The sequence below is a fragment of the Pelophylax lessonae genome (assembly GCF_965119305.1).
Source record: "Pelophylax lessonae genome assembly, chromosome: 3".
NCBI lineage: Eukaryota > Metazoa > Chordata > Amphibia > Anura > Ranidae > Pelophylax > Pelophylax lessonae.
In genome coordinates this window covers 346,777,670-346,791,321 of record NC_138770.1, presented here as the reverse complement: position 1 = coordinate 346,791,321, position 13,652 = coordinate 346,777,670, and the positions used below count along the sequence as shown (strand labels likewise).

General features: G+C 40.7%; 1 protein-coding gene across 23 annotated transcripts in view; it reads right to left on the bottom strand.

Annotated features, from left to right (window-relative positions):
* Nucleotides 1-775: 775 nt before the first annotated feature.
* Nucleotides 776-13,652, bottom strand: part of RIMS1 (regulating synaptic membrane exocytosis 1) — a 625,149-nt gene continuing 612,272 nt past the window's right edge. For all 23 annotated transcript variants that reach the window (XM_082249043.1, XM_082249059.1, XM_082249050.1 and 20 more), the window contains one exon: nucleotides 776-3,424. In XM_082249043.1, the coding sequence (XP_082105169.1) occupies nucleotides 3,206-3,424 (219 nt within the window). In that variant the 3' untranslated portion in view covers nucleotides 776-3,205. The remainder of the gene's footprint in view (nucleotides 3,425-13,652) is intronic.

The window sequence follows — 13,652 nt, the reverse complement described above, 5'->3', positions numbered from 1 at the left end:
GATGGTTTGGATCCCACACAGCCCTGATCTTAACATCATTGAGTCTGTTTGGGATTAAATGATGAGACAGAAGGGTTTGAGGCAGCCTACATCCACAGAAGATCTGTGGTTAGTTCTCCAAGATGTTTGGAACAACTTACCTGCAGAGTTCCTTCAAAAACTGTGTGCGCAAGCACTGAATGTATCATTGATGCTAAAGGGTTTCTTACACCAAATATTGATCTGATTTGGATTCCTCTTCTGTTCCTTTCCTTTTTTTTTAATTTTATTAGTTAATAAAAATAAACTATTAACACTTCTATTTCTGAAAGCATTTCTTAATTTACATTCTTCCACAACTGCCTAAAACTTTTGCACAGTATTGTTAGTGTGCATGTATATATATATATATATATATATACACACACACACACATATTACACATAAAATATACATACTCTACAATAATCATGTCTGATGGTCATTTGAAATGGCGACCCAAAGAAAATCTTTTCTAATATAGACTGCATTTCATTGGAGGTAAGCTAAGGTTATCTGCAGCAATTATTCAATTCTAAAATTAGCCCAGATGGTTTCACAAGACATGTCCATTGATAAGGGCAGGCACATTTACATCTTGCTTGTCTTTTCAACATTTAAGGGAAAATATTAACAAACAAAGGTTTCATAAATGCACCTTTAAAAGACCTCCTCTTCACTAGCGGTAATTTCTTACCTGTCTCCTTTATGCTTGGTAACTGTAATGCATTTTATTAAGTAAAGGACAACAACCATGGACATGAAAAGTAAATTTTATTAAACATGTTTACATAACATGAGTTGGAAGTTTATTTAAAAGCACAGGGGGGGTGTTAAGACAAGTGGTCAAAATAGAAAGATACTACCCAATTATAATTTATTTGTTTTGGCCACTAAGACAGTACATAATCTATTAGTGCACCAGTGCTTCAGTTCTTCCTGCTCAGCAGGTCAAGCAGTAACCTATTGTTGCCCTACAGAAATATGGGCATAATGGTTTCAGCCTGTATAATAACAATAAATAGTTCACTTGGTGCAGGCAGTATGTCTATGAATCAAAACCTAGTGTGTACACAATTTCTACATGTGTTACAAGCCCCACAGTAGGAATCTACACCAAAATATTTATCAGAAGGAATTTGGTCCGTACTACATTACGTTTCCATAGGGTAAAAAATAATGTCCATCTATAGGCATTTAGCACCAGACTAACACAACTAGTCTGGTAAAAACCTGCAAAATGTCTATAAGAAAAATGGATGGCTTAGAGTTCTTGATTATGTCATCAGAATTACGGGCAAACTGTACAAGTACATGCAACATACAAGCTGGCCTATGAGGAACTAACACACATTATTGAATTACCTTTTTTGTCTCTTTGTTTTTTTATGGTTTTTTTTTTTTTTTTTTACAAAACGTGCATGCAGCTCTGAATTACTCTATGTCATGCTGCTCTACTTGTGTGATCACAAAATTGAATGGCGCAAAAAAGGTGGGGTAGAGGGGGTCATACCAATGCACCTGCACAGTCTGCAGCTCTTAGCACATGTACAGAATTCACAAGGGGTTTCAAGGCCGAGAATGGACAAAGTCACTGCTAACTGAAATAGAGGGGGGGGGGGGGGTTGATTTTCTAGTCCCAAAAAAAGTAAAATATTTTGCGTTAAAAAATCAAGCGTTGTGCTTGCATCAATCTCAAACAAATGTAAACGAAAATCTGATAAAAATATTAGTAAGTGCAGAATATTTCTACTGGAATTTCCAGTGAATTTTTAAACAGCTCATACCATGCTCTACCCAGGACAGACAAGGGTGTCTAAAGTGACACATATCATAGAGGCCTGAGTACAGCTCAAAGTGTCATATGCTCATTTCCACCATTGCTTGGTAATCCTGGATGTCAAATACACATTGTTTCTTTTTTTTTGACACAAAAATAAGTACAGCTACTAGCTGATGGCAAACAAAACAGCACAGACAAAACATTATTTGTAAATGTCAAAGTCATAAAATCTCTTGCATCAACCTCAGCATTGGTTGCAGATAGAATTCTTCAAACCTCTCCCATGCTTAAAAAAACAACAGAAATAAAACAGAAAATATCATAATCTGTACTGCAATCCAAAAGTTACAAAATAAAAGTGGAATATTTTTTCATATATATTATATAATATATCCTCTATTTTTAGTTTATTTTTATTTTTTGAAAAGAATATTTTTAAGCAATCATTTATTCCACAGACTTTAAAACAAAAAATAACACAAACAAGTTGGCTTTTTTTTTTTATCAATCAGCATTTTGGACAATGAAAAATTGGCAACCTGGTCATATGATATAAAGAAAGCTGTTGCATTCATACTGATTTTTGTAGTGTTATTCAATTTCTGTAAGAACAAAGATGCATTTTGTAACACCTAGACAGGGAGTTTGTGGCATGCAACTGCTGCACTGCAGCGTCTGCATATCATTTCCTAGCCCTGGTGCCAGAATGCGGGAGTTTAGTGCAGACAATTGCTGTGCTCCAATCAAATTGCAGCATGCAGTATAATACATAAAATACATCTGTGGCTCCAAGTTGCGTAACACTACATGAAAAAAAGCAAGGTCATTAATAATAGAACAGCACTACATAGCAGTGCTTCGAAAAAGTCACTGTCAGTATTTCAGGCAGCAGGGAATATTACACAGATTTGTAGCCATTATCACTTCTGTAATGCTCAGCTTTCACAAAATCAATAAAAAGGACAAAAAGCGTTATGTGAGAATTATCACAAATGCTTTTTTTTTTATGAAACTGGCAGATTAACACATCATATAAAAAAAATAATGGAATTAACAAGTATAAAATAGGTGGAAATACCAATATGATAACACTGCTTATGGTCTGTAAAAATGTATCACAAACATTTCTAACAGAGTGAAAGCTTCCAGTTTGAATTCAATGTCACCCTTACTATGCCACTGAGCATGTGTGATTTCCAATAGTGCTGAACTGAATGTTCATTTACAGTACTCATATTCTTGTTTCTCTCTGCCAATATAAGATCTTTTTGGATCACTACTACAGGCAAAAAAAAATGATTGTCTGTCTCCAGCAATGCTTTTGATCGTGTAAATATACCACTCTTAAACTTTTATCGGGCATTAACATCGTGATTATATTAGGCTATACTGCCTTCCAGTTCATTAAGACCTAATGGAAGAAGGCCCTGTTGAACTTTCAAGAGATGACTGGGAAGCCCTGCGAGTTAGGGGTGTCAGTGTTGGATCCACTAATGACGAAGGTGGAAACAACTTGTACCATCCAATCACCACACTGGACAGATCAAGTTCTTCCAGGAGAATCTGTGCAACACCCATGAAGCATTTGTGATCCATTCGACCATAGTCTCCCCAGACAATTACCTAGAAAAGAAAAAAATAAAGTTGAAAACACAGACTATAGTAATATATGGTCATGTTCCTTTTGTGTATTAAAAGTCTATGTTACCCCAACATTTCATATTTCTGTGTCTTTTACCATGTACTAAAAAGTATCCTGTTTTCTTTGCATTGCTTCCTTTGTGAGAAATACCTGGTTATCCTGCCAGTCCTCCAGTTTACCTTTTTTTAACTGACCATGCTATGCATGGGAGCACATACAGCCAAGTGAGGTCAGTTTGCTTCTTTGCATTCCACTTAGGGGCACAAGTAAAAAAAATACCCTCCACACTACCAATATGTGTACTATAAAATTATTATACACATTGCCAACAAATCACTGTATTCCCACATCAGCCAAATTGTGTCTGCGTGAATGACTGCAGCGCAATCAGATAATGACACAAAGTGAATCAATTCATAATGCAAAATAATCATTAAATGTGTAACTTTATATTTTCACAAAAAACGACATTATATATGTCTGTGAATTAAATAAATACATTTCCAGATGCCACCTACTGTGTATATACCTTCTGCCTTTTCTTTGTTCGTGTTAATCGCAACTTCTGTTACACCAAAATCCTTTTCCTTCAAATCCATGTGTGTGCACAATTAATCCCTTATTCTCCACATGTGCTGGTGCTCTACCACCATCCACACAAACGGATTACCTCTTTATTTGACCCACTATGAAGTTAGGTCAACTCGTGCCTTGCCCCTTAACCTTGGGTTTGTATCCCCTCTGGGCTTTCACCAAATGTACTAATCATTAATCTCTAATACTGCGGCCAATTCTCCCTTCAGTAGTATTTGCTCAAAGAAATAAACATTTTATAATAATACTATACTATTTTTTAATAATAATACATATATGTGTATATATATATATATATATATATATATTTATAGGTTTATATATATATATATATATATATATATATATATATATATATATATATATATATAAAACACTAATAAATAATATTGAAAACACTCACAAATAGAGTGCACTTAATCCAGTGCACAAAGAGTATTTGCTCCTTCATAAGTATTGTCCCCTTAACCACTTTTGGAGCGGAAGGTTTTGCCCCCTTAATGACCAGGCCATTTTTTGCAATTTGGCACTGCGTGACTTTAACTGGTAATTGTGCAGTCATTCAATGCTATACTCAAACAAAGTTTATGTCCTTTTTTCCCCACAAATAGAGCTTTCTTTTTTTGATCACCTCTGCGGTTTTTATTTTTTGCAATATAAATTAAGAAAGACTGAAGATTTTGAGAAGAAAATTGCAGTTTCTACTTTTTCTTATAAAAAATATCCAATAAATTCAATTTTTGTCATACATTTAGCCCAAAATGTATTTAGCTACATGTCTAAAAAAAAAAATCTCAATAAGCATATATTTATTGGTTTGCACAAAAGTTAAAGCGTCTACAAACTATGTTGTATACACTGGAATTTACTCAGCTTTTATTTTCTGAGTGCCTATCTCATTTCTTGAAGTGCTGAAATGGCAGGGCAGTACAAACCCCCCCCCCCCCCCCGCCCCAAATGACCCCTTTTTGGAAAGTAGACAGCCCGAGGAATTTTCTGAGAGGCATTTTGAGCCCTTTAAATACTTAATTGTGTGAGACTTGCCCTGTCTAGCCGCCTACAGGACTCCAGAAAGCAATCGCCACCTTCAGGCTTTCCATGGGCGTAAATTGTTGATTTCACTCCTCACTACCTATCACAGTTTTGGAGGCCATGAAATGCCAAGACAGCACAAACCCCCCCCCCCCAAATTACCCCTTTTCAGAAAGTAGATACCCTAAGCTATTTGCTGAGAGGCATGTTGAGTCCATGGAATATTTTATATTTTGCCACAAGTTTTGGGAAAATTACACATTTTTATATTTTTTTTACACAAAGTTGTCACTCATTTTTGTCATTTTTCTGAAACTTGTGGCAAAATATTAAATATTCCATGAATTCAACATGCCTCTCAGCAAATAGCTTGAAGTATCTACACTTCAAAATGGGGTAATTTGGAGGGGGGGGGGGTTGTGCTATCTTGACATTTCAGGGCCTCCAAAACTGTGATAGGTAGTGAGGAAGTAAAATAAGCAATTTACGCCCTTAGAAAACCCAAAGGCGGTGATTGGTTTTCGGGGTCCTGTACACGGCTAGGCTCCCATAAAGTCTCACACATGTGGTATCCCTGTACTCAGGAGAAGCAGCAAAATGTATTTTGGGGTGTCATTCCACATAAACCCATGGTATGTGTGAGAAAAATATCATTTAGTGACAACTTTATGTAAAAAAAAAAAAAGTAAACATTTTGTATTTTCCCGAAACTTTTGGCAAAATATCATATGTTCCATGGACTTAACATGCCTCTCAGCAAATAGCTTGGGGTGTCTAAATTCCAAAAAAGGGCCATTTGGGGGGTGTTTGAACTGCCCTGGCACTTTATGCCCAATATTAGAAGCTTATGCCACACATCACTCATTCTTCTAACCATTTGAAGACCAAGCCTTTTCTGACACTTTTTGTTTACATGAACATTTTTTTTTATTTATTGGGAAATTACTTTAAACCCCCAATCATTATATATATATTTTAAAGTAGAGGCCCTACAGAATGAAATGGTGGGCATTGCGTTTTGTTTTTTTTTGTTTTTTTACACTGTATTTGCGCAGAGATATTCAAACACAATTTATTGGGGAAAAAAAAACAAAATTAAAATTCATAGCACAAATACACTATATATTGCCCAATTCTTTGGTAAAATATAAAAGATGATATGCCGAGGACATAGATACCAAACATGACAAACCAGACATGTTTTAAAATTGCGCACATCAGTGCAGTAGCAACAAACTACGTACATTTTAAAAGCCTTGTAAAGCTTTTACAGGTTACCACTTTAGATTTACAGAGGAGGTCTACTGCAAGAATTACTGCCTTCAAACTTACGGTTGCGGCAATACCTCACATGCATGCTGCAACTTCCATTTACATATGACACCAGACAGATGCTTGTGTTCGCCTTTGTCCACAAACACGGGGGAACAGGGGTGCTTGAATTTTTTTTCATTAATATTTATTTTGCTTTTTTATTTTATTTTGACACCTTCCCTTTCATTTTTTATTTTTTTATTTTTTAGTATCATTTTTATTGTTATCACAGGGAATTTAAATATTCCCTATGCCATGATATCAATAAGTAGTGACAGGTACACTTTAAAAAAAAAAATGGGGTCTATTAGACTCTAGATCTCTCCTCTGCCTATAAAGCATCTGACCACACCAAGATTGGTGTGATAAGATGCTTTCCTAATTTACCAATGGCGCTGTTTATATTTGGTGAAAGTCATGAAATGCTTGTAGCTACCGCTATCTTAGGCCATTCTGGCCTACAATCAACTCTATGGTCAGCTGGCGGAACCACCGGCTGCAGTCTTGGGTTACCCGGTGGGACAGGAGAGCCCAAGAAAACAGTGGAAGGCGGTTGTGAAAGCAGTCTAGTGGCTAATTATCCACTAGGATTGCTTTTACATAAAAGCCGAGTGCTATCTGTAAAAAAATATACCTAGACGATACCTAAATCTGCAGGCATCATCCTGGTATGACCACTCAAAGTCCAGCTACGTACCAGTACATTGCTGGTCCTTGTTGGGCATATATTGTAAGGTTTTTTTATGCAGCCTGTGGGCTCAACGTAAATAGAGAACCTAACAGATTCCTTCCTTGACATCGATTGATGTGGATGAAGAAAACCCTGCCAGAAAGTGTGTGGTATGCCCACCATTAGACCTCCCAGCATCCACCCACTTCTAATGATGGGCATACATGCAATGTTCTTTTTTTTTTTGTTCAGCCCATTGGCTGAAGGAAAAAAACAAGAACATAGCAGATTCCTCCATTCGCATTGATCGATGTGGATGAAGAAACCTCTGCCGAAAAAAGTGTTAAAAAATATATGGCAAAGCATAGGGGAGATCCACCCTCTGTGTCCACCCCATCCCCTATGCAGGGCCGGCCTTAGGGGTGTGCGAGCAGTGCGGCCGCACAGGGCGCCATGGGCATCAAGGGAGCCGTGCGGCCATCACAGCTCGCAGAAGATCAGGCACAGCGAGAGGTAAGCGGCGACCGCGGCCTGGACAGGGTTAACACAGGCCGCGGCCGACGCTTACCTCCCGCTGTGCCCCGGCCACCTCACCTACTGCAGTGCTGTGCTGACAGTCTGAGGCGAGCTGTGTATCACACACAGCTCAGCCTCCGATCCACCACAGTGGCAGAGCAGACAGCGTGAGGTAAGTGAGGTCTCCTTCAAAAAAATGTAAGGGGGATCTCTGATGTGGGGGGCTCTGTGTGAGGGGGGCTCTCTGATGTGGGGGGCTGTCTCTGATGTGGGGGGGGGCTCTGATGTTAGGGGGCTTTTTGTGGGGGGGTCTGTGATGTAAGGGGGGCTCTCTGATGTGGGGGGGGGCTCTGATGTAAGGGGGCTTTTTGTGGGGTTCTGTGATGTAAGGGGGCTCTCTGATGTAAGGGGGTCTCTGATGTAAGATGGGCTTTGTGTGGGGGGTCTCTGATGAAAGGGGGCTCTGTGTGTGGGGTCTCTGATGTGAGGGGGGTTTTGTGTGTGGGGTCTCTGATGTGAGGGGGGGGTTTGTGTGGGGGGTCTCTGATGTGAGGGGGGTTTTGTGTGTGGGGTCTCTGATGTGAGGGGGGTTTTGTGTGGGGGGTCTCTGATGTGAGGGGGCTTTGTGTGGGGGGTCTCTGATGTAAGGGGGGCTTTGTGTGGGGGGTCTCTGATGTGTGGGGGATCTCTGATGTAAGGGGGGCTTTGTGTGGGGGGTCTCTGATGTAAGGGGGGCTTTGTGTGTGGGGTCTCTGATGTTAGGGGGGCTTTGTGTGGGTGGTCTCTGATGTGTGGGGGGTCTCTGATGTAAGGGGGGCTTTGTGTGGGGGGTCTCTGATGAAAGGGGGCTCTGTGTGTGGGGTCTCTGATGTGAGGGGGGTTTTGTGTGGGGGGTCTCTGATGAAAGGGGGCTCTGTGTGTGGGGTCTCTGATGTGAGGGGGGTTTTGTGTGGGGGGTCTCTGATGTGAGGGGGGCTTTGTGTGGGGGGTCTCTGATGTGAGGGGGCTTTGTGTTGGGGGTCTCTGATGTGAGGGGGGATTTGTGTGGGGGGTCTCTGATGTGAGGGGGCTTTGTGTGGGGGGTCTCTGATGTGAGGGGGGATTTGTGTGGGCGGTCTCTGATGTGAGTGGGGATTTGTGTGGGGGATCTCTGATGTGAGGGGGGGATTTGTGTGGGGGGTCTCTGATGTGAGTGGGGATTTGTGTGTGGGGTCACTGATGTGAGGGGGGCTTTGTGTGGGGGGGCTCTGTGTGGGGGTCTCTGATGTGAGGGGGGCTTTGTGTGGGGGTCTCTGATGTGAGGTGGGTCTGTGATGTGAGGGGGGCTTTGTGTGGGGGGTCTCTGATGTGAGGGGGGCTCTGTGTGGTGGTCTCTGATGTGAGGTGGGTCTCTGATGTGAGGGGGGCTCTGTGTGGGGGCTCTAAATTAAGGGGGACTTTGTGTGGGGGGTCTCTGATGTGTGGGGGGTCTCTGATGTAAGGGGGGCTAAGTTATTAGTGATCATAAAAAAGAAAAGTCAAATAAAGTGCAAAAAAGGTGCAAGAAAATGCGCGCGGGGGGGGGGGGGGCGCCACAGGATTAGCTCGCACAGGGCGCCTGAACACCTAAGGCCGGCCCTGCCCCTATGCTTTGCCATATATGCTATTTTTTTAACTGCGGTGGTGAACTCACCTCCTACAGCGCTGCAATGATTGATTTACGTGTATGCTGAGAGCAAACGCTATTGCTGTCAGAATAAAAAAATCAGTGCTGCAGCTGATGGGCGCACCTGCAAAGCAAACAATGGTTAACAATAAAACACAGTAACAATAAAACATTACAATTTAATAGTATACAGTGCAGTAAAACGGTAGAATGGTGTTATCTGCAAAGCAATCTATGGTTAACAATGAAAAACAGTAACAATAAAACATTACAGTTTAACAGTGTATTATAAAGTACAGTAAAAGTAGAAAGAGTAGAAAAGTAGAATAAGAACTGATAATTACCTCAATAAAAACGACTACTATTTTTGGCTTTTTTATTTTTTTTTTTATTTTTTTATTTTTTTTTTTAAGTATACCGACACTATTATGTACCAGCGTCTGGCCTTACAGCCAGTTGGGTATGGCGCCATCATCTGTACGTTGAAGTCCATCTCTCCCATGTTAAGGTTGTATTCGTGGGCACAGAGGGGCTTCTCAAAAACATCAGTCGTCATTGCAATTTGGACTTATTTGCACGAATGGAGGACAGAACGAAAACATTCCATGTGTCCCTCCACTTCACTGCAAGCAATTTATTACACTTCAAACAGGCTCCCTCCCCCCGTCTAAGTCTGGAATCTACAAGCTGTTGGAGGAAGCCCCGGCGATTAGGTCGCACGGTGCCACATGCGCCAATTCCAAAATCAAAAAGCTGACTAAAAAGTATTTTTTAGTACTAATCAGTATTCAAACCTGTAGAGAGCAGTGGCACCAAGACAGATAGTTCTGATGACAGAGTAGTGGTCCCTGCTAAGGTCAGGCGTACCCGACCCCTTTCTTCTGTTGCTGAGGTGCAACAATCGCAGGGTTCTCATATGCAGCAGAGTGTCAGTACTAGTGCCGCACCACCTTCTGGTGAACTGGCAAGCATCAGTGGCCTAGGACATTCTGGTCCTAGTCAAACCAACACTGCAGGAACACTTGGTGATGTGGCGAGTCCCATAAGTGCAGTTCAAGCTGGTGTGGTGGCTAGCACAAGTAGTGTCCCGCAGCCAGCAATAATTCGAAGACAGGCCCGTAGAGTCCATAGTGACAGCTGATCACAGAAGTAAACAGAAGCTAGTTTTTGGCTTTTTTTCTCCTCACGATCAGCTAGAGGAGAATAGAAGAAAGCCAGTAACTGTCTTCTGTTAAAGGGACATCGGTCCCACTCTCTGCCCACTTGTGCTGCTAATCAGTGCCAGCCAGTGCCACCTATCTGTGCCCACCAGTGCCACCTATCAATGCCCACCAGTGCTGCCAATTAGTGACCACCAGCGCTACCTATCTGTGCCCATTAGTGCTGCCAATCAGAGCCTCATAATCAATGTCACCTATCAGTGTTGCCTACCAGTGCCCATCTGCGCCACCTATCAGTGTCCATCAGTGACACCTCTTAGTGCCGTTCAGTGCCACCTATCACAGATCATAAGTGCTGCCTATCAGTGCCAATTAGTGCCCATCAGTTCCACCCATCAGTGCAGCCTCATCTGTGGCTCCTCAATAGTGCATCAATGCCCACCAGTGCCGCCTCATCAGTGCCCTTCAGTGCGCCTCATCAGTGCCGTCTCATCAGTGAAGCCTATCAGTGCCCATCGGTTCAGCCTCATCAGCGCACATCAGTGAAGAAGAAAAATTACTTGTTTGCAAAATTTTATAACAAACTATGAAAAATTTTCAGTCTTTTTTTGTTTCTTTAGCAAAAAACAAAAAACCCACTGGTGAATAAATACCACCAAAAGAAAGCTCTATTTGTGTGGAAAAAAAATGATAAAAATTGTGTTTGGATACAGTGTTGCATAACTACGTAATTGTCATTCAAATTGCGACAGCCCTGAAAGCTGAAAATTGGCCTGGGTGGGAAGGGGGTAGAAGTGCCTAGTAAGCAAGTGGTTAAGGAAAAACATCAGCTTACTTCCAGGTGTATGTGATGACGTCAGGTGTCCCCGCCACTAAAGCATTTCGTCACATGACCTGTTACTTTTTCAGGTTTGCACTGATGCCTACATGCACTGATGCTGATGTTTTTTGTTAATCACTTGCTGACTGCCTAACGTAAATCTACGTCGGCAGTCAGCCCCTCACGGGCAAAGCGATGTAGGTCTACGTCGCTAGCCTGTGAGGCTCTGGGGAGCGAGCGAGCGCCACCAGAGGCGCACGCCGCTCCCGTTCGCTCATGGACCGCCCCGCGCGTGTGCCCGGCGGACCCGACGTCCGCCGGGCACTCGCGATCGTCCGGGAGAAAGGCAGGCGGCTAATGTAAACACAGTCGCCTGTCATTCTCCCCTGTGCAAGAATGGAGATCACACGGTTCTACTATGTAGGACCGTTGATCTCTGTTCTTACACAAGTAGCCACAGCCAATCAAAGTTAGAAACATGCCCCTAGGGACACACTTAACCCCTCCCTCTCCAATAAAGTTAACCCCTTCCCTCCCAGTGTAATTTTTACAGTAACAGTGCATATGTATAGCACTGATTACTGTAGTAATGTCACTGGTAACCCCAAAAGTGTCAAAAATGTCAGTCAAGGGTCTGATCTGTCCGCTAACAATGTCGCAGTCCCGCACAAAAAATCACAGATCGCCGCCATTACTTGTTAAAAAAAACAACAAAAATGACAAAAATATTTCCCTTAGTTAGTAAACGCAATAACTTTTGCGCAAACCAATCAAAATACGCTTTTTGCAATTTTTTTTACCAAACATATATAGCAGAAAACAAATTGGCCAAAAATGTTAAAAAAATTTGATTTTTACATTTTTTTTTGGGGGGGGGGGGGGTTTCATATAAAAAAATGTGAAAAATATTGTTATTTTTGCAAAATTGACGCTCTTTTTTTGTTTATAGCGCATGATTAAAAAATCACACAGGTGATCAAATACCACCAAAAGAAAGCTCTGTTTGTGGGAAAAAAAAGGACGTGAAATTCGTTTTGGTACAGCGTTGTACGACCGAGCAATTGTCTGTTAAAGCAACGCAGTGCCGAATCGCAAAATAGGCCCTGGTCAGGAAGGGGGTAAAATCTTCCGGGGCTTAAGTGGTTAATAATAATTATATGTGAAATATCATTTGTGGAAAAAAAAAAAGTGGTTCTACTTTTAAAACAGTGTTAGAATCAAAACCAAAAATTTTACATGTGGTGGGTGCATTTGTTTTTTTTTTTTTTTTGGACTTCTTTCCCTCTGTTTTCACCTAATGATCTAGTCAGTAACACACCTCCTGTATTAGAGTGCCTACACCACAAAAGAAGGAGCAACACTTTTGGACATCAGCGTTGTCAATATGGGGGGGGGGGGTAATGTTAGATGTACTAGCAGAATTACATACACTAAACAAATTGAAGCCAAACTTTTTAGGCAGTTACGGCAACAGTTTTTTTCCTTTTGGGATAAAAGTTTTACATAAATAAATAATCATAGTAAGCACCCATGTCAGTGGTAAATGGTTGGTCATATCCCTCTAACTGCCACATCTGCAGCACAGCTTGTTCTGTTGGAAAACAACAGACTTGCTAGGAAGATGATCATCAGGTGAAGAAAAAAGAAAGCCTAAAAAGAAAACCAAAGCAGCCACCATATCTAAGTATTGGTAAGCTGAAATATAATAAATGTTCGTTTTTGGGCTTATAAACCTAATTTACCTAATTTAATGTTCTGGGAGCCATGCTGTTAGTTTTGGAAAACAGATCTAAAGTGATATCATGTAAGTACATTTGTTTGATGGACAAGCTGAAATATCAGTAAAATGACTTAAAAGCACAAATTTAGCAAGACAAATATGACATTCTTTTCCAGTTCCTATTTACTTTTAAAAGTAATATTTATGTTAGAATATTTTAATATGTTCTGACTGTGGGTGATATTTTAAAAGCAAACACAAAATATGAATAGTTTGGGAAAAGATTATTTTGAAAATAGAGAAGAAATATGGTAATAAAAATAATCAAATACTGACGTTAATTTATTCCTGTAGGTTTTCTGGGGAAAAACTGCCAATTTTGAGTCATTATGAGATAAAATTTTATTTATTTCTTGTTATATATTCCAAAATGATTGTGAAGATAGAATTCTGCTTCACAGTGTTTTATGCATCTATAGGGTTAAGATAAATACCACACAAATTGAAATGAATGCACTGATTTATGTTTTTTAGTTCAGTATTGAGCACATTTTTTACACCTTATTGTATCGCAGACTGGACCCTCAACTTCAGCAGGAAGTGAAATATTTCTGCTCAGGGATAATAGCTGTCAGGAAACTGACATCCTAACAAACAGTGACTCATCCCTCCCTTGCTGATTCAACTGTCAGCCAGGGATTCCCGGTGATACATTTTAAGGGGGACCCAATACCAACA